Source organism: Rhagoletis zephyria, unplaced genomic scaffold (assembly GCF_001687245.7).
Source record: "Rhagoletis zephyria isolate East Lansing unplaced genomic scaffold, Rhagoletis_zephyria_1.1 Rzeph_scaffold_00265, whole genome shotgun sequence".
In the NCBI taxonomy this organism is placed as follows: Eukaryota; Metazoa; Arthropoda; class Insecta; order Diptera; family Tephritidae; genus Rhagoletis; species Rhagoletis zephyria.
In genome coordinates this window covers 87,783-113,601 of record NW_016157349.1, presented here as the reverse complement: position 1 = coordinate 113,601, position 25,819 = coordinate 87,783, and the positions used below count along the sequence as shown (strand labels likewise).

Genomic DNA, 25,819 nt, shown 5'->3' with positions numbered 1-25,819 from the left:
ACAATTGTGTGTGACGTTCTTCAGCATATTAGAGCAAAGAACCTGTGGACGTGGGGCATTAACAAAATGCATTGTATGAATACAGGCAAGTTGTTAAGTACCTCCCCGCTTAAGTACCTAACCCGCTTAAGTAACCAACATTTTTGGGCATCGTGAATATTTTAATGTAATCTGAAGAAAAGCCCTCTTTTAAGTACTAAACTACTGTAGTGTACTATCGCAAAGTGAACTCAGCCGTTTTGTTTTCGTATTGTACCGAACTGTTGAAGTAATAAACGAAACGAAATAGTAACGTACAATATTGTTTATTTTCGTACACTGCTTTTAAGTGCTCCCGCAACACGTTCGCCGAAAATTCTAGAAAAAGATCAACGCTAATTTTTAGCCTATTGAAACTTGCACATTATTACACTAAAATTTAATGGTCTATAAACACTTCTGAGAAAAAAGTTTGAAATTTTGATGAAAATTTGGTAGTTTCTTTTCAGTGTCCTAAAAAATTTTAAGCTTAGGTTTAATGATTTGTGTTTTAATTGAAAAATCTTAAAAATTAATAAATAAGCATAAGTGGTAAAACAACATCATTTTGAATTTAGTCCGAAATGATAGATACGTCCTACACTGTATCTATAAATATTTATAATCAATGACTTTAAAGAATTGAATTATTTTAAGAATGACATAACATCGCTTTATAGATTTTTTTATAAAGTTTTATTTATGTGTTTAAATGATGCTGCGTACACTTCATTAAATGTTCATGTTTTATTCAGGGAATTATTTACGTAAGTTAACAAGAAGATTAACTACATCAATAATTATGTTCGCTTAAGTACCCGCATCGAGGTACTTAAGCGGGTTCTTTTAAGTACCCAACCGGTCTAAGTACCTCAAAAAGCGGACATTTTTCTTGAGGTACTTAAGCGGGTTTTACTGTAATCCAAACGAAGGTGGTAATAGGTGGTAATTTATCTTTTTTTTATAATTTAATACAAAAGAAATGCATAAACCTGACCCAAGTTTTCAGCTATGTTAATTAAATAACATTTTTAATTGAAATAGCTTTTAATAGGTGGCATTCCTCGTTAGTATTTCAGTTTGAGAGCAATTTTAGCCATCTTTCATTTGATACCAAATTTGTTTAATTTGGATAAACGGTTTGTTTATTATTAGGAAAGGGCTATTATTTCGGCCTTAAAAAATATTTCGCCAAGATTAACTGGACTGAAAAAATAAAAGTCTGCGTTGAGTATTTTATTTCAAATAAAATAAAAGTTCAAAAATAACTTTTTTCTAGCGACTTTTATTATAAAAGTTATACAAGTCCAGGTCCCTGACATAAAGTACTCGGAAGACACATACAAAAAAACTAGCAGATATATCAGGATCTACTATAGATGATATCGACAAATTCATCAGGGTATCAAGATGGTATTAATACCGCAAAACGCGCTAATCATATCATAGTAAGATCCTTTGAAGCACTACAACCAACCAACCATGAATGTACATACCCTGGTATGTACGTGTTGTGTATAGGTTGGATATTTAAAATTCACTTGCCACGCCCTTATAACAGCAACAAATAGTCTTTTTGTTGCAATTTATAGCTGTTTAATATGCATTCAGATACCTGGAGGTTGAGTTCTTGTAAAGTAATAGGAAAATATATATATATCGTCACCTGAAACGCAAAAAGACGTAACAAACATCGTCGCTGAAACTAAAAAAGTCGTAACTAATAAAAAATTCAAAATTCAGTTTTTCATTGATACGATGGATTTCATCGAATTACAACTCCCACACAATTTAATGAAAAAACAATTCAATTTTTTTGGTCACGATATGTGCTTTGAAAACCACAAAACATAACCAGGTATGTCGTATTGACACAAAGGTTAAAAACCCAAAGCTACAAATTTTTTCTTTCCACAACAAATTTACAATAAAAAACCTAGAATTAATTCCATTGTAATATTTTCAATATCTCAATTCTATCGACAATGGGGTAGGGGTCAAGTTAGCACTAGGTGCATATCAGTGATCTGCTTCGAGTAACAATTTCGAGTTTCGAGCCAACATGTTGCAAGGCAACTCATAGGAATGAGTTGCACTCCAGTAAGGCTATACAAGCCAACCAATTATATGTTTCATGAAAAGCTGTTCATTAGGAAAGCTTGATTAAAATATACTCAACCAAGGTTTGGTTCGAAAAAAATGTACATGACAATGAGTTGAACATTTAGCAGAAAAGTACGTACGACTCGTTCGATGCGCGTACAACTCGTTTCAAGCTGTATATGGTCGATTCCACAGGAAAGTAAACCAGCCCGATTTTTCTTTCTTTAAAATATTGTACATAATGGTGATTATTGGTATTCACTATATCTGTCAGCTGCTTCTGACACTAATTCTAATCATGTCCAAGTATTTTGTGTTTAATATTCTGCTCCTTTTGTCGAAGGATTTTTCATGAACCTAAAACAGTTGTCGATACTACAACAAGGAAAAGTATATAAATATAAGCTTATCTTGATTTATTTTGGCTGATTAAGTTCTGAACGGATGAAAATACCGATCATTTGCATATGGAGCAAATAATAACTAATATTTTAACATTTTAATAACATCTAAACTTCCAAGTTATATAATACAAAAAATAATAATTTCAAAGCCTGCTAGTTTGTTTCTGGTAGTAATTTATAAGTGTCGCAGTTTTGGTGTGTTCGCCCTTTAAATGCATTAACATTTTTTTTATCTAAGGTAAACAAAGTTGTGGAAACCACCGTATCTGATTTGAAATTGTCTTGGATGGCATTGGAAAAAAACACTGATTAAGAAAGGATTAAAAAGAAAACACACACCATGGTACTTTAGATGAGCTTTTGCATATTTTAAGTCATTAAACATAAGTGGTTTTTGTAGTAAAGTTAAATAAATATTATTTGCGACGATAATACGAAGATTTTCCGGTCAAAAATTTTAATCAAGTTTTTTTTTTAATCCTGCAATAGAAGATCCCAATTTTAGCTCAAACAGTTGTTTATGATGACAGAATAAGAATGCGAGGAAAAATGGGTGATCGAAGCCGTTTGGTTAAACCTTTCCCAAGCGAACCGTACGTGTAACGTGGCATGTGTTTTGTGTAACGTTGCCAGTGCCCAAATTTTATGAGCAAAAATTGTCAAAAACTTAAAATTTACAACAATTGGGTAAGAAGATGACCACCTGCATTCATTGTAGATGACATACTGAAAAGCTAGGAATATTCGCTCACCCGTTTCGCAGGAATTTCAAACTTTCTGACACAACCCATCATTAAACTTCCAAATAGTGTAACGTAGCCAGTGCACATTCGAATGCCTATAACTTTGAAATCCAAGGATTTATTAAAACCTTTCTTTACAGATAAATAAATTTGACCGGGATGTTGCGAATGTGGAATTTTAGACATCCGCGGATGCGAATGCGGATGTCAAATATTTTAAAGAAATAAATTTGGTGAGTACATTAGGGGATTTAGGTAAATAAAAAATTGAAGTTATTAATTTTTAATATTTTTTTATTTAGTACTTAAATTAAAAAATTTGAACATTGTATTTAAGAAAGAGTAATTTTGCTGCCTTTTCGGATTACAGCCTGTTTCCTAACGGGTCGTAAATCAAACCTGTGCCACCAGCGCAAACTTCACAAAATTGTAATTTCTTTTCGATTGACGCTGCACCAGTTGAGAGAACTTTCAGTTATATTTGTTTTTTTATTGCGGTGCAACAATTCCTTTTTGGGAATTGCATCGGGGCTGCAAATGTCGGACGTATCCTCCTGACTTTCATCTTCACAATCTAGCATCATGGCGAGATCGTTGTTTAAACACCGTTATGTTCCCAATTCGGAGCACCGATTCTTTTGGTTGTTTCAGAATTTGGAGAACCTGTTACGTCATCAGCGTTTTTCGATTTTAGTTTTTGTAATTCATTTCTAATCCTGTCTTCTGTGACTGGTTTGAAAAATGTGCGCTTATAGCGAGGTTGTGAATAGGTGAATATGGCAAATAAATTGTTATTTTCTAGGAATGAAAATTTCGAAGACTATTCTGAAAGTCGTTGCTGCCAGCAGAATTAATTTAAAATCTTGTTATTTTGTTAAAAAGGTACCGCGTTTTTTGTAATAATTTGAATTATGGAATCACGGACGATGAAGGTCTCAGATTTGCTTAGTTCCCGGGTGACTTCTTGGAAAGGTTCTCCTGTAATGAATACCTTGTAATTAGTTTTTTTTTATTAGTTAGATGAACCCGGCTTTTCCTAGTTGCAGGCAGTCACAATTAATTACTCACAGCTGTCGGTACCATAAGCCATCAAATCCGTTTTGTTACTCCATTCCATGCGCTCAGTGTGTTTTGATATATTTTTTTTTGAGGCGAATGAACGCAAATTTTCAACATACATATGTATCGTTAATACTATTTCACATTGACGCTGGAATGTAAAAAACCACAACTAACTAAATTTTTGTATTGCCTAAAACGATGTGGGGACTTATGATTCGAGAAAATGCATCATAATTAATCAAAAAATCCAAAATTAAGATTTTTAGTTAGTTTTATAAGAAAAAGTAGAAAAAAACTAGCGATGAATCCAGTTTTTTCAACAGACCTTTGACAAATAATATTCGATAGTTACATAAATCTTACCTAACTAAAGGTAATCTTTTAACGCGCAAATAGCCGACTCTCTTTATAGCCATTCGTTGAACATTTCCGCTGGAAATACCTACTATTATCATACTCTTTGACTTTAAATTACGAAAGAAGGTCGACGTAGGGGACATCTTAACGTAGCATCTCCACAGGCAAAAAAATGTTGGCTAAAATTTTTTGTTTGCCAGATATACGTTTTATCAGTGCACTTGCACAATATTCGCATTCGCAAAAGCTCCGCATTGATTAGTGCGAAAGCGAATGCGAATGTTAAAATTTATGCGGAATTTCCGCGGTTGCGAATGCGAATGCGAATATTCGCAACAACCCTGGTACGTAAGCATGTATGTAATGTAATTTTTCCTTTTTAAAAGCAAGTATAGGATGCAGAAGAGCTCGTTTAAGTTAACACATTTGTACATATATGTATATGTAGATACAGGCAGTCAATAAAGTTTAGGTACAGCGAATTTTTTACAATACGGGCAACTATTTTTTAAATATTTTATTTTTCGCTAATTTTTTATAGAAATGTACATACATGTAGTTAAAATATATTCCAAGCGCACACTTTTCAGTATAATGGAATATCAGCATGTTATTTTATTCCTTAATAATTGCATTTTTTATTATAATAAGGATAATAAATGAAACATACTGCGTATATGTACTTAAAATTGAATAATGAGTAAAGTGGAGGTCTGGTGAAGAGTCGGAAAATGCTGGGACCGAAAATAAGTTATTTTTTAACAGTCAAACTTGTCCGAAATGGAAGTCATTTCCTGATAATATATATACCGCTTATCCAAATTAGGTATAAAGTGAAAGAGGACAGAAATAGCTTTTACATAGAAATAACAACGAAGGTTACCAACTCTATTTGTATTTTTTTATAATTTCATACAAAAGAAATGTGTTAAAGCCTGTTCCTTTAGAAAAAAATTAAGCTAGCAATGAAGAAAATCAATCAAGAAATCGCAAGGATTTTTTGCAGAAAAGTGTTACTCATACGCCATGTACACCTGAGTAGGTAGAGTAATGGAAGCATGTCCAGTATTTACAACACTTTGAAGTTTGCTCTGTTGCAGTCCGAGTTATATTCCCGGAGATTGTTGTTGGACGAGGAATCAAATCGTCAACATCTAAGTGCTCTACAAACTTGTGCCCGATTTTAATAAGGTCTCGCGCTACATACTTTAACCATTTAAAGTTGCAAAAGGTCCTGCTATCGTCCAATTTACACACGTTTGCAAGAAATCTATGCAAAAAAACTTATGTACAAAAAGCTTACATAGCACTTTTTATTGTGTTTACCCTTTTTTGTTCTTGTCGTACTTGTACGAGGGGAATGGCTTTAGTTTTCCTTATGAAGCATTTGTGACGGCGTCAGTTAGCAGTTAGTGTTCCGCTATGCCGCACAATAGCGTCGCATTCACGGCACATACAAATTCGTTATTAGTGCATCCAATATCATCTTCTTTTTCACAAAAAACAACCAAACTTCACTACGACCTTTTCTTTCGATTTTCTTAAAGCGCCGCTTTTGAGTTTCTCAGAAATATTTTCAATAGTATTCGACATAATTTGCGCACGTCAGTATCTTACAATAAAAACGGAAGAACATATAACTCTCCAATGAATCCAACAAGTCGTTTATACAGAACGAGTGTCTAAATGTACATGCAACGATTCGGTGCGTTTGAAATTGTACAAGTATACGATTCAAACAAACAAAACTGTTACTGCGTTGACTCGGTATAAAATTTATCAAGCAAGTTGCGGCTCGTACGCTTTACGCTGCTCGTGTATAAATCATAGTTCAGTATAAACGAACTCCAAATTCAAGTAGCTCCTTGCTTTTCTCTGGTACATATTAAATTTTGTTCGAAAAACGGTCAACTCGATTGTTTCTTAAAAAACGAAAGCTAAAATTTGTTTCTTTCCACAACAAATTTACAACAAAAGCTACAGTTAATGCCGTTGTAGCATATTGGATATCTTAATTCTATCAACAAGGTATCAAGTTAGCACTACATACTAATTTTTTTCGAAAAACGGTCAACTCTATTTTTTCCAGAAATACTAAAGCTATAAATTTCTTATTTCCAAAACAAATTTACAAAAAAAAAAGCTACAAATTATTCCGTTGTAATATCTTCAATGGTTCACTTCTATCGACAATGGTGGCAAGTTAGCACTACATACCAAATTTTGTTCGAAAAATGCTCAGCTCGATTTTATGCAGAAAAGCGAAAGCTACAAATTTTTTATTTCGCAACAAATTTACAACAAAAAAGATAAAAAAAAATTTCTTTCAACAACAAATTTTCAACAAAAAAGCTACAATTAATGGTCTAATAACATATTGGATATCTCAATTCTCTCGATTAGGTGTATGGTGCCAAGGTAGAACTACATACAACAACAAAAATGCTACAATTAATTCCGTAATGACATTTTCAATATCTCAATTCTATCGACAATGAGGCACAGTGTCAAGTTAGCACTTCATACTAAACTTTAAAAAGCTACAAATTTACAAGTCAAAGCTACAATTAATGGCATAATAACATATTGGATATCTGAATTCTATCGAGTAGGTGTATGGTGTCAAATTAGCAAAACATACCATTTTTCTTAAGAAACGAAGGCTACAATTTTTTTTTCTTTTTACAACAAATTTGCAACAAAAATTCAACAATTAATGCCTAGTTAACTTTTCCAATCTCGAAAACTTGACAGACGTAAGCTTTTAGTGTCAGTTTAAACTTAGATCACGTAAACTGCGTTCCTATTTCACCGCTGGGTGACATTTGATTGGCTAATCTTAGTTTAAATTTTAAACCAAATAGTGCGCGCATTTGAACTAAGTTTAAACACAGTCGAATCTAACCGTTCACTGAAAAACTGGCCCTTAAAATTGAATTTTTTTCGAAAACACTTAAATTATCCGTACTCTTTCTTTTTTAAATGTCTTTGATAAATAGCCCTCTTGTTAAATCGTAAAACTGAGTGTTGCCCAGCAGATTTTGATTCATGTTTTGAATTAATTATGCTTCATACATAAATTTTTATGGTATAATTAACGCTCGTATCTATACTTTCTTTCGCAGTTTAATACTTTTTTTGGATTCCAAAAATGGATACTGCGGGTTTTTCCAAAATACTGCATTTATACTTTCTTTTTGATGTCTAAATTTTTTAATACACAGTGTTCGCGGGTACACGTTTTAAAAATGCACATTTATACTACTATGTAAAAAAAAAAACAAGATATAAATCCACATTGCAAACTGTGTAGGAAAATTAAAAAAAGTTCTGCAACGAACTTTGTATTCATAATTTTTAGACAAATTCCAAGTATGCAGTTTTGTAGCTTATTAACGTGCAAGTTTCAATAGGCTAAGAATTCGCGTTGATTTTTGGTTATTTTTTGCCGACTCTGTTATTATTTTCTTCAATACAAAACAAACTGTCGAACATAGTAACTTTGTATGGAAGAAAATGCGTGGTCGTCAGCAAAAAAAAATAAAAAATTAATCAAAGATCGGCGGTGCTTTTTAGACACGTGAAGCTAGAATATTGTTGTTGTGCATCTCTTTTGTCTTTTTTTTAATTTTTGGACAAAGTGAGGAATTTTGATTTACATGAATAAATGGCTTTTGTTAGACATATCATTTTGTCTCGGGGGTGTACAATAAAGGAATACCTGGTATTATTTGTACCATACCATATACTGTTTTTTGACCGAAAACGAACGTTAGGTATAATGGAAGTGAATTGTACAGTTTTATTAAAATTAATAAAATTAATTCCGAATAAAGTGGAATCATGAACTTTCGTACGCAAAATGCAAACTTTTTATAGGGCGTAGGGGAACATGTACATAGTCCTAATAAAAAGCTGGCATTTAATATGACTGTTGTCCTCCTAAATCCGAATAAATTAAGGGAGAAATAAAAAAAAAATCTTGTAAAATTTATATTTTTTCGCTTAGGATTAAATCGAAATAATATGTAGGAATGTATGTAAAGTTTTTATACACACTTATTGACAAGATAATAAGTGCAAAATTCAAAATGATATTGTTTGCCGCTTATATTTATTTATTTACTAGGCGGCCTCGCCACGCGCTGGATGTGTAGATATTAAATAAGATGCGAAATCAGAAAAACATAAGGTGGGCGCAATTTGAAAGATTATTAAATATATATCTGACTACATTTGTTTTATTGACAATTTGAAACACATGTGTGAAGGGTTGCTCACAGTTCGAGTGTGTTATCTTGTTAAAGTTGCCACCTTTTAACTTTAAATTTAAACCGTGAATACTCTATATCATTTTGAACTTTGCACTATTTTGTCCATAAGTATATATATGTATATAAAAAGAATCCTACCTTGGCTGTGAAGTAGGCTGCCGTTGTTGTGTGGGCGGTGGCACTTGAGGATGGCCGTAAGCACCCATACCAGAGGCTGGATACGCACCAGTCTGACTTGAAGCTGCACCCCAACCACTTAAGTCACCCATTCCCAAGCTGTGCTGGTCAGTGCCTGTGAGTCCATATATGTTATCCGGTGTTGGTTGGTACGTTGGATATTGAGACTGTTGCTGAAGCGGATGTGGAGCCCGGTGACGTGGCGGATACGCTCCCGGAGGACCCATAGCTCGTGGTGTTGCCGCCGCTGCAGCTGCCGCAGCTGCGGTTGGGTCGTAGCGATAGTAAGGTTCTCTGCAAGGTCAGAGATATGAAAAATATGATAAAACTAAAAATACTGTATTACATAAGATGTCTTAGCAAAAGAAAATGTTTCCCTGTTTCCCTAAGCAAATCGTAAAGTTTGGTCCACCTCATTAATTCCCCTAAAATATTTAGACTCCATTCAGTCACTCCTGTCGCTAGCCAAAAGTTGAATTTCGAAATTCGAAATTGCGAATTCATAATGGCCGCCGCTACGCTTAAAATAGTCAGAGCTTTAGCAAAACTAGTGAAGTACTTATTACCGGTTAATCATTACTAGGGCAACCCAAAATATGTTCGGGCATGTTTTTTGTCAGGCATGTTAGCAACACGCTGATGAAATGCTTAAATGTTTTTCCAAAAAATATAAAGTTTGAGATATATTTCCTAGAGCATATTTTAGCATGTTTTGCAATAAATGCATATTTCAGCATATTTTGCAGTAAATGCATATTTTCGGATACTGGGTTTAGAACTAATAATAAAAATTTCTGAAATAATAACAATATAGTAACATTGTGTCGAAAATGAAATAAATATCAAAGTGCACGTTCACATCGTGTTTATATTAAGTTTTTTATGTGTGAGAAAGATAATACTACATATTTATATGTTTCGCTCTTGACAGATGAGTTGTCCCGACGCTGACCCGCCATGGCGCGCCGATATAATTTCGATTGGCAAGCAATTAACAAAGATTTCATCAAACGCAAGTAACTGTGTTTTGTTATGGAAACCTTTATTATTACTAGTACTAGGTTACGCAGCGAGATACAAAACGTGGCTCGGTTACAGGCTACGTGTTACTACTACAAGTACCAGGGCAAAGTTACGTAGAGGGAGGCAATTGTCACCTCCTAGGACAACTCCATGTTAAATACGACAGCAGAAAGCATGGGTGGTAGATTTGCGAGGTACCGGTATTCGACTCCAAAACTCCCGACTAGTACTTTCCGCTGCAGGGTACATATGTATGTATCTACAAACATGCACAGTATGAATTCCTATGTGAAACAATTTGCGAATTAGATTCCATGTACTTTCATACATAGTATGTTTTAAAAACAAACTGAATAAATATGAATTATTAAACATAAATATTTATGTATATACACTTTTATGAAATTTAGAACATTTTAGGTGCTGCAAATAAAGTTAAAGATATTTTTGGACATGCACATACTACATAAACGAAATTTAAAAGCATATCTTATGGCTTATAATGATTTTAAAAGCATTTTGTGGAGCATATATTTAGAATTTATTGGCATATTTTAGGCGCTTAAAATTTGTTTTTAGGAGCATATTTTGGGTTGCCCTATTTATTACCATCGATCGAGTTCTGATTCATGGAAGATATGTCAAAAATAAGCTCCATGATAATTTTGTTTAAATGAGTCGCTCACGGCACAAATTAGAAATTTTTAAATTAAGTGTGTTTTTTTTTTTCTTTTAAGAAAATGACGAATGCACGACTTCGAATTTTTGGCCGAACCCGAATCGAACACTCGGCTTTTTTCTTGAAGTTCGGCCGAAACCGAACTGAACCCGAACTTTTTACAGTAAAAATTACATAGCTTGAAGAAATCAGTACTTTTACACAGAGGGAAATAATGCATAGTAAAAATGAATACTTTATATTTGATTATCGTTTAAAAATGTTCGTATTTAAAAATAATATTTTCATACAAAATTTATTACGTACGTATTTGACTGTTCACATCTGAGTATGTATATGTAAGTGTACATACGCACCCCAAGCATGCAGAGCGCCCCTCTGAGAGCGACGACAACACACACGTGCATACATAGTACAAATCGCGTGCGGTGGTGATGATGGATATTCAACATTTGAAAGCAGATTTATATGCCTGGGTGTAGCTGAGTGCGCAAAGATGCTTGCCACAAGTTGTTGATATCCGGAAATGGTCGGGTTCGAATTCCACTGCAGGCAACATACAAATTAAATTTTTTTTTAGTTTTTGTCTTGATTATTCACTTCGCGGCTGCTCTTTCAGTACGAACGCGGTCATTTTAATATGCGCGTAATTGAATTGAATTTTACCAATATACAGTTCTTTCGTTGACGTTTATAGTAAGATCAATTACGTTTCTATTTGATTTTAATATTTTTTTCCCTCAGTGTACGCAGTGGAGTACACACCCATTATATTTACCAGGGACCGAGCATAACAGTTATTGATGAAAACTGTCATGGAAAAATTCACTATGAAGGAAATGTTCTACGACTAAGTCAAATTTGAAAATAAATCTTTATTTGCAAATTTATGCAAAATTAAAAAAAAAAAACAATCATTTTTGATTTTTATATTTTAAGTCCAAAATAACAATTATTANAGTGTACGCAGTGGAGTACACACCCATTATATTTACCAGGGACCGAGCATAACAGTTATTGATGAAAACTGTCATGGAAAAATTCACTATGAAGGAAATGTTCTACGACTAAGTCAAATTTGAAAATAAATCTTTATTTGCAAATTTATGCAAAATTAAAAAAAAAAACAATCATTTTTGATTTTTATATTTTAAGTCCAAAATAACAATTATTATTTTTTTTTTTTTGTATTATATGTCTTAGATAACAGTTATTGAAGACTTTTATTTATAACACTCATCAATAAAAATCCTTCAGTGACTTTTACTTTTAAAAGTCATCAATATAAATTAGTCACCGACTTCTATTTTTTAAATCATTCGTATAAGTCATTAACATTTTTCGCAGTTAAGCAGGTGTTGGGAAACAAAAGTTTACTACGACTTCTATAAATGACTTATAAGTATGATTAAAAAAATAAAGGTCAATGACTGATTTTTATTTATGACTTTTGTAAATAAAAGTCTTCGACAACTGTTATTTAAGACATATAATTTAAAAATCAAAAATAACTGTTATTTGCAGATTATTTAGATAAAAATCAAAAATAATCCTTATTTTAGATTTATAGAATAAAATTCAGAAATAACGGTTATTTAAAGAGTAATTAAATAAAAGTCAAAAAAGAATTGTTAAAGAGCGATTTTTTTAATAGAAGTTGTAACTGTTACGGTCCCTGATATTTACGCTTATAAAATTCCCAAATCGGATTGTTTTAAGCCACTGCATCTGTAAAGATACTGCTTTAGTTAACACTCTAGAGCAGATGTGGGCAGCCTCGGCAGAGCATTTTTAACCGACTTCCAAAAAAGGAGGAGGTTATCAGTTCGTCGGAATATTTTTTTTTTACGTATGTTACCGCATAACTTTGGACCACGTCAACAGATTTCGATAATTGCATCGGAAAGGTAGTGTCTCTCAGAGGTGGTCCCATACTAATCTGGTTTAGATCCGATCAGTGGATCTTGAAATATATATATATATTAGACTGTCCCAAAAAACCAACATTGTTTTTTTTTTACGCATACCCCCTCATTTCATTGGTGTTATCTTAAAAAAATATCCGAATAAAATTTTATGCAATTCTAACCACGGCAACCCGTGCCGACTTGCAGTCAAAGTTATCAGAATAAGCTTGTTGCAGTTCGCGTGTTTTGCTAATTTACTCATTGTACTTCTTTATAAGACGGTATTACTATACTCCCTACAGTATTAGGACATAATATTTAGTAAATCTGCGTTTTTGGTTTTTTACCTGGCAGTCAGGATTTTTTCCAAAGGACCATAAATTATAATATATTTCCAAAAGTTTGCATAAAATATGGAGATATAGGTATCAAATGAAAGAAGAATTCGAAGCAAGATTAACTATAACTTTTGTTTTCAATTATCCTTCTGGAACATGTCAAAAATGTCCTTTAAAAATATTATCCTTCAAGATTTATAATTTGAATGAGTTTTGAAGAATCTTAGTTTAATTTAAATCTTATTAATATATATAAGGATACTAAAGGATAAAAATTTCAAAGGATATTTTTCAATTATCTAGTTAATACTTCCACGTTTATTCTTTAATCAACCATCATTTTGTTTATTTAATATTATGAAATGCATTTTTTTAAAGGAGGAAAAGAATTTGTTAAAAAAGTAAAATTAATGCAGGACTTTCACGGATTGATCACAGTTGAGGAGGAACAAAAACACTATTTGTTGCGTTGCGTACAAGACCACAGAAGGTATATCCTGACTGCAATCATTTTTCATGATCCAGAAATTTAATAAAAAACTTTTTATACCCGAGCGCACTTGTGCACAAGGGTATATTAATTTGGTTCACATAACGGTTGTTTGTAACAGCCAAAACGAATCGAGATAGATATAGACAAATGTATACATAAATGCTCAGAATAAATAGAGAAGTCNTTAAAAATCGGACTGTAACCACGCCCACTTCCCATATAACGGTAATTTCCAGAAATACGAAAACTGCGATATTTTAGTAACTACTGAAGATAATTCACTCAAAATTGATATTTACAATAATTTTCAGACGAAAAATAAGAATATTATAAATTTTTGGAAAATGGGCGTAGCCACGCCCACTTATGGTTACATGGGCATATCTTGGTAACCGCTGCACCAATATCTTCCAAACTTGGAACAGTTGTTGACCTTGGTACAGCATACTAAATGGCCGAAAATTTAAAAAATCGGACAATAACCACGCCCACATCCCATATAACGGTAATTTCGAGAAATACAAAATCTTCGTATAAATCAGTAAATATTAAAGCTAATTTATTCAAAATTGATGCTTGCAACAATTCTTTACCAAGAAATACGTTTATGGTAAAATTTTGGAAAATGGGGTGGCACCGCCCACTTATGATCACATATATGTATATCGGTAACCGTTCTACCAATTTGTACCAAACTCGGTATTTTTATTGTGCTTGCCACATAAAAGCAAAACTTTGAAAATTATTGAAATCGGACTAAAATTACGGCCGCTTTTCATATAACGGTAAATTTCAGAAACGCTTGAAACTGCAATATTTCGAAATTTAAGGACGCTTATTTACTGAAAATTGATACACCCTGGCTTACCATCTAGCGGTAGGTTTTGGAAAGGTGAAAAAACATATATTTAATACTTGCGCCGGGTATTTAATGTTCGGCTCCGCCCAAACTTAGACTTTCTTACTTGTTTAATATTTAGTATTGGGAAAATTAAAAGTAATGTCGGATAAAAGTTACAACTGCTTAAATCCACAACAACGGAGATATTTTGTTGCCAAAAGTAATTTTTGCTGAGCTCCTAAGTTTTGTTAATTACAAAGATACATACATAGGTATCTTTTCTAGTAGAAAAATTCGTGTATCTCCTGAAAACGTGCAATTCTGAACATTTTCAAATTGGTGTGACAGGGCGTATGATGAATACAAAATTATTAAATTCAGCTTTTCTACTACATTCCTTTTTCTTAAACCATATGGTCGATGCAACTTTTTTTGACAGATATTCTGTTGAAAATTATGTCAAAAAGCTGCAATTATGTATAACACGTTATACGTGGCAGTGGAACATAATAGTGATGTGCTGAGATGCCGGTACACTATACTCGGTACCCAATACTTCAGAAAGATTTCGGTACCCAATACTTCCTTTTCGGTACCCAATACCGATTCTATACATAATTGCAGCTTTTTGACATAATTTTCAAAAGAATATCGGTCAAAAAAAGTTGCATCGACCATATTTCGACTATGAATATGCTTCTCAATTAGTACGTGTAAGACGATGCTTTCCCAAAGGTTGAACGATTTGTGCTAAGCAATGTGGAAACCACAAATTAAAACACTCTCATCGCCTTCTTGATATTGTCGCAACAGTAAAATACCGTTTTATCAGCTTCCGTTTCAGAGACATTTCAGAAAGCAGTTGCATGAGCTGTCACACCTTACATGTAAAGTGTCTTTCGAAAGATGTTTTTTGTTTCCGAAAGGCAAACTGCTGGGGAAATTTCTGTGTGACAACATGGTGTGATAGCTATTGATGTTCGATCGCTTGAACAACAAAAAATTTTTGATTTCTTACTGTTACGTTCGCCTCAAGCCAAGTTACCACACTTGTTGGACTGTGTAAACCCCGCTAATGAATGACAAGCTTTCTCTTACTAAAATGCAACCGTGAGCCGCTGTAACGGTTGTTTTTCATTTCGCTTGTTTATAATTACCTTTATTTTAAATTGGGAGATTAATTAATCATTTATAACTAAACAATTAAATTCCGCAAAATAATGAATTCTGATATTTTATTTAAATTGTGGCGTCCACAACAATTAATGTCTCAAAGTTTATATTTCCTTAGTTTAAGTTTTTAATACAACATAAGGAGTGCGTCACTGGAAATTAGTGCAAGCATTTTCGAATATTACTTTTTTAATAAGAATGCAAAATATTCTTGTTTTATCAGGTTAGCTTTGAAAACTATATCAGATTTTATTACGTGGCACCGGTAAATTTTCACAGTAAATATGAGCAGCGAACAAAAAACGCGTGAAGAAATTGTAAAAATTTTGGTAAATATCCCAAAATGGACTTACAAAAAGATTGCGAATGCACTAAAAATTTCCAGAAACACCGTATCCCGGATAATAAAACAGTTTAAGGTAGATGTTAGTGTTACTCGTAAGAAAGGAACGGGACGGGAAAAAGGGTGTGATGACCGTAACAAAGCGGAAAAAGTGGTAACCATGCTGAAGAGAAAACCAAATCTCTCGGGAAGAAATATTGCTCGGCTGGTGGGATGCTCAGAGCCATTTGTACGTAGAGCTAAAGCAGAAGCTGGTCTGAAGACGTACAAAGTTCAAAAAGTACCGGATCGCAACGCAACGAAGAACGATGTGGCTAAAATACGCGCCAAAAAGCTGTACAAAGACTTCGTGAAGAAATATGAATGCTGCGTAATGGACGATGAAACGTACGTTCTTTCTGACTTTTCTCAACTTCCTGGTCAAGAGTTTTATGTTTCCGATGCTAGAGGAAATGTCCCGGAAAAATTTAGGACACAAAAAAGGACAAAGTTTCCCAAAAAATTTCTCGTTTGGCAGGCTATCTGCAGTTTTGGCATGAGGAGTAAAATTTTCGTTACTACAGGAACAATTAACACAGAAACTTACATTACAGAGTGCTTACAGAAGAGACTTCAGCCATTTTTACATCAACATGGTGTGTCTACCTTCTTTTGGCCTGATCTCGCCTCATGTGACTACAGTAAAGGAGCTCTTGAGTGGTACCAGAAAAACGCAGTCGTTTTTGTGCCTAGAGAAGCGAACCCTCCTAATTGCCCAGAACTTCGGCCAATCGAGAGATATTGGACTCTATTGAAAAAAGAGTTAATGAGGACAAAACAGACATCTAGGGATGTTACAGATTTTCGACGTAAGTGGCATGCTGCAAGTCAGAAAATGCAAGAGTTACCGTTAAGGCTCTAATGGAAGGTATTCCAGAAAAAGTCAAAAACTTTACACTTCAAAACTAGTTTTTGTAATAAAAATAAAATTATTATAATTTACATTAAATTCTCTTTCGTAAATAATAAACCTTTTGAAAATCGAAGAAGTAGTTGTTGAGATATGCTATTTTTTAGATGCACCAATTTCTAGTGACGCACTCCTTACTCTTTAAAGCAACCCTCTTAGTAATTTCCAGTAACTGTTTCTTGAAAATGTGTATAGCTAAGTTTTAGATTAGTCCACGAAAAAGAAGTGGTCAGTGAAAAAAAAAAATAATTCGTTTTGGGTTAAATAAGTCTTTTCTTGGCGCTCGCCGTAAAATACCACAGTACCACATTCAGGGCAACAATTTTTTAAACAAACGCGGCACGCGGTTATATCTCTAAAAATTTTAGCCGCCGGAAGAAAATAAGTCGACTAATCCTACGGGAGGAGAACAACTTTATAACGGAGCAGCAATGTCACAAAACTCAACAGTTGGCTCAGCGGACGAAAACGAGCCTATAAATGTCATACAACGCGTTATGGTAAAGCTGCCTCCTTTTTGGTCAGAACTACCTGAAATATGGTTTGCGCAGGTTGAAGAACAGTTCGGGAATTCCTCGATCAGGAACGATAACGCCGGATTAAACACGGTAGTAGCGGCCATCGAATCCAACGTGCTCAGCCAAGTTTAGGACTCCATCTTAACCTTTATGTCAACAGCAACATACCCGGGTATGTTTTGCTTTTTGAAATTGCTATATCTTAGAAACTATACATCGGATGAACTTGAAATTTCATGATATCCTCAACACAAGTATTCTACACCATATTGAGGGAGATTGGACCACCTGGACCATTTTCCGACTTTTAACCCTTACATCAACAGCTGCATACCCGGGTATGTATGTGAAAACGCATGCAAATATGTTGATACATTTGAAAAGTAAACTTTATCCCGAATCAAATTCTTTAAATAGTGGAAGAATATAATGATAATATAATATTATACTTTATACATTTAAAATAAAAAAATATGAATAAATTGGAAATAACAAACTTTTTAGTTACATCTATTGCATTTCGGTAAATTAGTAGAATCATTTGCACAAACGAGTTTTTTGCACAATATGCAGGCTTTTTTGTTAGGCGTCGTTTGAGGCATATATATAACAATTAACCTTTGTTTTTATTCTACCCGTACTGCCACGTTCTTCATCACCTCCTAGTGCTACATCCACTATCCTCAAAGGACCGGCGTTTATTGCTTCAATGGCGTTGCGCGTAGAGAATATTCTGGTTATTCGACTATTAGTAGCCCCTACTTCTATTTCAGATTTAGCCAGGTGCTCACTAAGTTGAAGAAGGAATATCATACGTCGGTTTGTAGAAGCCTTCTGGTGTGGGTTGTCTCCACGTAAATTATGTCCATACGTAGCAAAGGCGGCCACATCCAGAATATTATAAAATAATGGTAAAGGACATCTATTCGTTCGCCGCTTGATTGAATATTCTGCTGAGCATTTAACCGTAATATTAACGTCACCTTTGGTTTCGTTGTATCTAAAATCAAAAGTGACTTTTTCTTATGACCTCTTACTTCGGTTTTGTAATTTGTTTGTTTGCACACCTGAGTATGTTGTGGGTTTGAAACTGGCAGTTTGTGGTGGTACAGCAGACCAAGTTTTTCCATCTTTGTGAGAATAGTTTCCCCGGTTTCACTTCGTATGCCGTCCTTTTTTCATCTTCACTTTCGTCTTCCTGGTCGTATTCTTGTAAATGGATTTCTTCCATATCGGAGTCATCTGGAGTTACTTCATGTTTGTTATCGTCCACAATCTCTTCGGACACCAAAGACTCGCCGTCACTATTATACTCGCCTAAATCTTCCAACCTCTGGCGAATGCATTCCTGCTGTTTCTAAGGATTAAGTGCACTAAGCTATCGTCGAGAAGTCATTCACCATCTTCCATTTTTTACTTTTGTAAATTTTGTTTCGTTGGGAAACACTTGGCAATAAAAACCCATATCCCTTCAGTCTCCAAGTTCGTACTACATAAATTCAAGTAATATCCGATTATACATAAGTACTTCTTTGCCGACGGGTTCTTCAGGTTTGTGCAAGCTTTGAACTACATGATGTAACAAGAAACATCACATTAATTACACAGCCACACAAAAAAAAATTTGTGTTCTGACCCAAAGGTCTCACTATGTGTACTTTATGTTTTTGGGGTCGCTGAATCCGAATCCGAGGTCCATTTAACCCCATCAGTTCAGGGTTTTGATATAACCCCAGAAAACCAATATGGCGGACACCTTTTGGAAAAATTCATCGGATTCGCTTGAAACTCGTTACTCGGGGGTTTTCGGGGTCGCTAATTACGAATATGATATTATTTTTTCAAAATTCAAAATGGCGGATCCAATATGGCGGACACTTTTTGTAAAATTCGTCGGATTCGCTTGAAAATCGTTACACAGGGGTTTTAGGGTCATTAGGCGCCATTTTGAATTTTCGAAAACTGACATCAAATTCGTAATCGGTGACTCCCAAAACCCCTAAATAACGATTTTCAAGCGAATCCGATGAATTTTACAAAAATGTGTCCGCCATATTGGATCCGCCATTTTGAAATTTCGGATTCGGATTCAGCGACCCCAAAAACATAAAGTACACATAGTGAGACCTTTGGGTCAGAACACAAATTTTTTTTTGTGTGGCTGTGTTATTTTCGTCTACTTGAAAAACCTTTTTCTCATATATTTAATTATAAAATTTTGTACCTAAACAATCCTCTTCGCATATACATTCAAAACCCACGATCATAAAGTGTGGTCTGAGAAACTCATTACTTATTTATACAGTAAAATAACATATATTTCAAATCTTGTTGTAAATACTTAAAGTAAACATATTTTATAGAAAATAACAATAAAGACTTAGACAGATTAAAATAAATGTGTTAAATATTCACATTTTCGTCACAACACAATGCAATTTCCCATACAAAATGTATGTGCATACCCGGGTATGCTGCTGTTGACGTACGTATAATTTTTCTGTTGACATAAACGTTAAATCCACCCGAAATTGGCAAATAAGAGAATTTGAAAAAAATGCATTATCGAGCGTTTCTGTGGCAACGAGCAGGAGATAAAAAAATTGCTATCAGAAATCGATCTGGGCGATAAAAGGCCTATACAATTACTCCATGAGCTAAGTAGCCTTGCATTTGCAAATGAGATTTCATCATTGAAATAACTAGTGGAGAGTAACTCACAGCGCCTTTTTTTTGTTACTTGTTACTATTAAGATTGTAGCTGTATCTCGACCAGAACGATTTCAAATTTTTATAATTTTCATCATTCATCAGATTAGCCAAAATTGTACATTTTATAATATATAAAAAATTAGAATCTTTAATAATGCCGCATTCATTATTTTTTTAAATATATCATAATTTGTTTATTAAATCACGAGATGGGGTAGTCTTGCGCTAATGGCGAAGAGTCGTTACGTGCTGATTTTTTCGGTGATTTGAATTGACTTAACGATCTATGTACATGAAAGGACTTGACCTGTAGGTTTGTAATATGATTTTTTGTTTTTTTAAGGGTTGCCATATATACGAAAATAAAATTCAAATTATTTATTAAAATAAATAAAGTATCCCAATATGGGTATCAAAAGAAATGGTTTTGAAAAAAGATGAAGATGAAGATGAAGATGAAGATGAAGATGAAGATGAAGATGAAGATGAAGATGAAGATGAAGATGACGATGAAGATGACGATGAAGATGACGATGAAGATGACAATGAAGATGAAGATGACAATGAAGATGAAGATGACAATGAAGATGAAGATGACGATGAAGATGACGATGAATATGAAGAAGAAGATGAATGATAAAGATGAAGATAAAGATAAGGAGACTGTTATGATCGACCTGTAACTCTCGCAGGAGATTTCAACGTCAACTTTTCGCTGGCCGAATCTGATGCACTGACAAAATTTTTTAAAGAAAATTTTTCACTGGGAATGGTTAATGGTAGAAGTGATCCAACAACCAAAGGAGCGACTACCATTGATGCGGGTTTTTCCAGAAATACTTAGAAATAATATTGAAATAAAACATTTCATTTTCTTACTTTAGTTACCACAATCTATTAGTTAATATTGTAGATAAGGGTACTTTCTCAGCAACAAATAATAATTAAATCGTTAAAAAAAAATTAAATAAATATTTTTTTTTTTGTATATTAGATAATATGTGCATTCCTTGCATTTCTTCTATTAAGTTTCACTTCTTCCGCGCGTAGGGACTACACGCACAGAGGTTTTTTTGTATTACGCGAAGTGGAGTTTGTTGAAAAGTTGCGCAAGGCGATGCAAGACGTCCGTCACGCTAGCTGACCCACTTCCCCACAAAATGCAATTTAGGGCCTTCAAAATTTATTTAAGTGCTCACTTGGTTTCCGAGAAAATTGCATCGTCGAACACTGGTAAATATTATTCAGGAATTAGGTGCAATTTGTGGCCACCAAAATTAATTTCGGTGCACACTCGGTTTCCGAAATATTCGCAAAATCGATTTCTCGTTTCATTCTGATCATTTATGTATACATTTGTGTATATCTATCTCGATTCGTTTTGCCTGTTACAAACAACCGTTATGTGAACAAAGTTATAATACCCTTGTGCACAAGTGCGCTGTTCGGTTCGGTTCAAAATGAAAATCCATCACAGCATTTTTTAAGTATTGCAATACACAACTTTGTATGTACACAACTTTGCAATACACAACTTTGCTGGTGTGCTGTGTGGAGACGTAGGCGAGGGCCGCAGCGCTTGCATTGACGTCCGTCACGCTAGCTGATCCACTTCTCCAAAAAATTATAAAAATTACTCAGGAATTAGGTGCAACTTAGGGCCTCGAAAATTAATTTAAGTGCTTACTCGGTTTCCGAGAAAATTGCAAAATTGACGTCACGCTGGCTGACCCACCCACTAAACTTCATCGAACACTGGTAAATATTATTCAGGAATTAGGTGCTATTTAGGGCCACCAAAATTAATTTCGGTGCACACTCCGAAATATTCGCCGTAAATCGCACCTAATTCCTGTATAATATTTACCAGTGTTCGACGAAATTTAGTGGGTGGGTCAACTACCCTGACGTCACGCTGGCTGACCCAACAAAACACATTTTTGCGAATATTTCGGAAACCGAGTGTGCACCGAAATTAATTTTGGTGGCCCTGAATTGCACCTAATTCCTGAATAATATCTACCAGTGTTCGACGACGTCAATTTTGCAATTTTCTCGGAAACCGAGTGAGCACTTAAATTAATTTTGGAGGCCTAAGTTGCACCAAAATTGCACCTAATTCCTGAATTCCTGAGTAATTTTTATCATTTTTTGGAGAAGTGGGTCAGCTAGCGTGACGGACGTCAATGCGAGCGCTGCGGCCCTCGCCTACGTAACCACATAGCACACCAGCAAAGTTGTGTATTGTACAGTTGTGTATATACAAAGTCGTGTACATACAAAGTTGTGTATTGCAATACTTAAAAAATGCTTTGATGGATTTTCATTTTGAACTGAACCGAACGATTTTTATACCCGAGCGCACTTGTGCACAAGGGTATTATAAGTTTGTTCACATAACGGTTGTTTGTAACAGGCAAAACGAATCGAGATAGATATAGACAAATGTATACATAAATGATCAGAATGAAAAGCGAAATCGACTAAGCGGTTACTGTCTGTCCGTCCGACCGTCCACCTGTCCGTCCGTCCGTCCGTCCGTCTGTGCGCACAATAACTCGAGTAAAAATTGAGATTTCTTAACGAAACTTGGTACGTGCACTCCTTCGGGCGTAGGACGGACGGACAAAAATGGGCAAAATCGGACAATAACCACGCCTAACTCCAATATAGCGGTAATTTTCAGAAACACGAAAACTGCGATTTTTTAGTAACTACTAAAGATTATTCACTCAAAATTTATATTTGCAATAACTTTTAGACAAAAAATAAGAATATAAATTTTTGGAAAATGGTCCTACTGACGCCCAATTATGGTTACATATCTATGTCTTTTATTTATTTATTTCAGTCAATTGAACAATAAATTATTACTGACTATAATTCAGAGGTACTTAAAACTAGTTAAAATAGTTGTATAATAAAGTACGAACTGCTCCACAAGATAGAGACGGGTCAAAAGTTGGAATATTGTTTAGCTCCACTAAGGTTCTAATCAAGGGAGCATACATTGCATAGTTCGTTTTAGAAAATACGATGTAGAAAGAAGAAACACTGCGTAAATTACGTGTAGGAACATTGAAGGTTATTCTTTCCAAGAGGTTAGGGCAATCAACCGATCCATTCAAGAGGTTGGCAACGAATGAGCAGATAAGCAGATCTGCTACGTAGAGTTTGTAAATTTAGAAGTGCACAACGTGATTCATATGAGGGAATGGGTTCACTAAAATTCAGTGAGCGTAAAGCAAATTTTATAAATTTTTTCTGTATCCGTTCTAATCGCGTGATATAAGAATTGTGGTGTGGTCTCCAAATGAATGACGCATACTCCAACCTGGATCTTACTAGAGTAATATAAAGCATCTTGAAGTGTATGGATCGTAAAAAGATGAACTATTACGACGGACGAAAGCCAGCATCGCGTATGATTTGCCAACTATATATTCGATATGCGTGGAAAAGTTTAGTTTCGTGTCGAAATAGACACCTAGATCCTTGACTTCATTAACATGAATAAGAGGGGATCCAGAAATATGATAGCGCGTGTGGAGCGGAATTAGCTTTTTGGTATACATAAGTACAATGTGAGCACTTATTTATATTTAGATGAAGACGGTTTCGTATGCACCACCCTCGCTAGGGCAGGCACCTTGCCGTTGGTGCGGGGGCTTAGCTGAATCGCCGACCAGCCCCTTTCTGGTCTGGGGCATCGCTGACGCGCTCGTCGCTTCCGCGCTGCCTTTTCTCCAGGCTTGGGCTGCCGGCGAACGGTGACCAAGAACTGCCACCTCCTAATCCAGGGTGTGACGCGACACCGTGCCTATTGGACGGTTTGCAGCCAGGAGGGTATAAACCGGCTGTAGTATAACGGCGCCTCTTCGACACCGGGCCGCATCGAGGAGTAACGGTGGCCTTACCGCGACATGGGGCGCTGGCGCGGCGGACCAGATAAGATCTCCTTCAACTAAATTGACTGCTGAGCTCGCCTCGTCGAGCAGGCAGTCGTACGAACAAGATGATTACAACAAAAAAAGCATTAAAAACAACAAAAACAACCACAGCAAAAAACAGCAAAGCAAGCGCGAAAACAGCGACAGCGACAGCTACAACGTCAGCCGCAGCCACAGCTGCAACTAGTGCTGCAACAGCAGCAACAGCGTTAACAGTAACAACTACAGCAACTGCAACTGCTGCGGACACAGCAGCAACAGCGCAAAGAACAGTAACGGCCACGCACGGCAGTAACTTGCTTGGCGGGGGTAAAGGCACCAGGCGCAGGGGTAGCTTCCTTGAGGACCTGACCGAAGAAGAGGCTGCCCTCTTTATTGAACACGCCAGGGATGAAGTGAAGCCAAGCACCAGCAGGGGCGGCGTGGATCAGGTGCAGCGCCTTTCGGAAGGCCTCAAGGGAGCAGATGTATCACTCCCGAAAAACAGGCATCGCTCTGCTAGCAGGAAGCGGACTGAAGGTCGGCGTCGCTCCAGGAGTCGTGACCGCTCCGAGAGTCGTTGCCGGTCCAGGGGCCGGCGTTGCTCGGAGAGCAGACATCGCTCCAGCAGCAGGCACCATTCCGGAAGTAGGCACCGTAGGTCTCCCAGTCGGACCTCCACAGCGTCACAAGGTTCTGGGTGGCATGTACAGGAGAATAAGAAAAGAAGTCGCAGGTGCAGACCTCCTCCACTACCCCCCTCCGGTCAACCGGGAGCCCTTGACGACCACCATCGAGCTGGCCTTGGTGGGTCGGGAGTCAAGTGGTATCTTCGGTACCTTCGGCAGGGGAAATCAGCTGATGAAGCCCGCGCTATGGCGGAGGTACGGCAGGAGGTGGAGCTCGAGGAACGTGAGCGCGAAGAGCGCAAGCGCAGAGGCAATAGGGCTGCTACCGCTGCTAGGCAGCATGGCAGCAACTCAGGTGGACAACCCGCGCCTGCTGATAAGCGGGCAACAGCAGCAGAGACCCGCGCCCGCCTATTGGCGGAGAGGCGGCGAACCCATAGGTAACCCATCAGCTACTTCCACAGGTCCAGCAAAGCGAACCAGCGTACAGGTTACACCACCGGAGCCACCGACCCCCAAGCGACAGCGGGGGCCTACACCCCCTCCGACAGAGTCTAGTGGCCTGGAAGGGTCTGCGGGCCAAGGTCAGCTGCTGGAAGGGACCACTCAGGAGCCCAGCTACTCTGATGCTCTCAAAGGCATCCGGGTGGCTGTGCTGCCCTGTGACTACCCTGCAGCTGCTCTATGCCCGGAGGACCTAACCAGACTACACGACNTGGCGGGGGTAAAGGCACCAGGCGCAGGGGTAGCTTCCTTGAGGACCTGACCGAAGAAGAGGCTGCCCTCTTTATTGAACACGCCAGGGATGAAGAGAAGCCAAGCACCAGCAGGGGCGGCGTGGATCAGGTGCAGCGCCTTTCGGAAGGCCTCAAGGGAGCAGATGTATCACTCCCGAAAAACAGGCATCGCTCTGCTAGCAGGAAGCGGACTGAAGGTCGGCGTCGCTCCAGGAGTCGTGACCGCTCCGAGAGTCGTTGCCGGTCCAGGGGCCGGCGTTGCTCGGAGAGCAGACATCGCTCCAGCAGCAGGCACCATTCCGGAAGTAGGCACCGTAGGTCTCCCAGTCGGACCTCCACAGCGTCACAAGGTTCTGGGTGGCATGTACAGGAGAATAAGAAAAGAAGTCGCAGGTGCAGACCTCCTCCAC

At 36.4% G+C, this 25,819-nt stretch overlaps 1 protein-coding gene across 3 annotated transcripts in view; it reads right to left on the bottom strand.

The window, feature by feature from the left end:
* Nucleotides 1–25,819, bottom strand: part of LOC108358513 (uncharacterized) — a 273,182-nt gene that overhangs the window by 179,311 nt on the left and 68,052 nt on the right. For all 3 annotated transcript variants that reach the window (XM_017609896.1, XM_017609894.1, XM_017609893.1), the window contains one exon: nt 9,100–9,432. In XM_017609896.1, the coding sequence (XP_017465385.1) occupies nt 9,100–9,432 (333 nt within the window). The remainder of the gene's footprint in view (nt 1–9,099; nt 9,433–25,819) is intronic.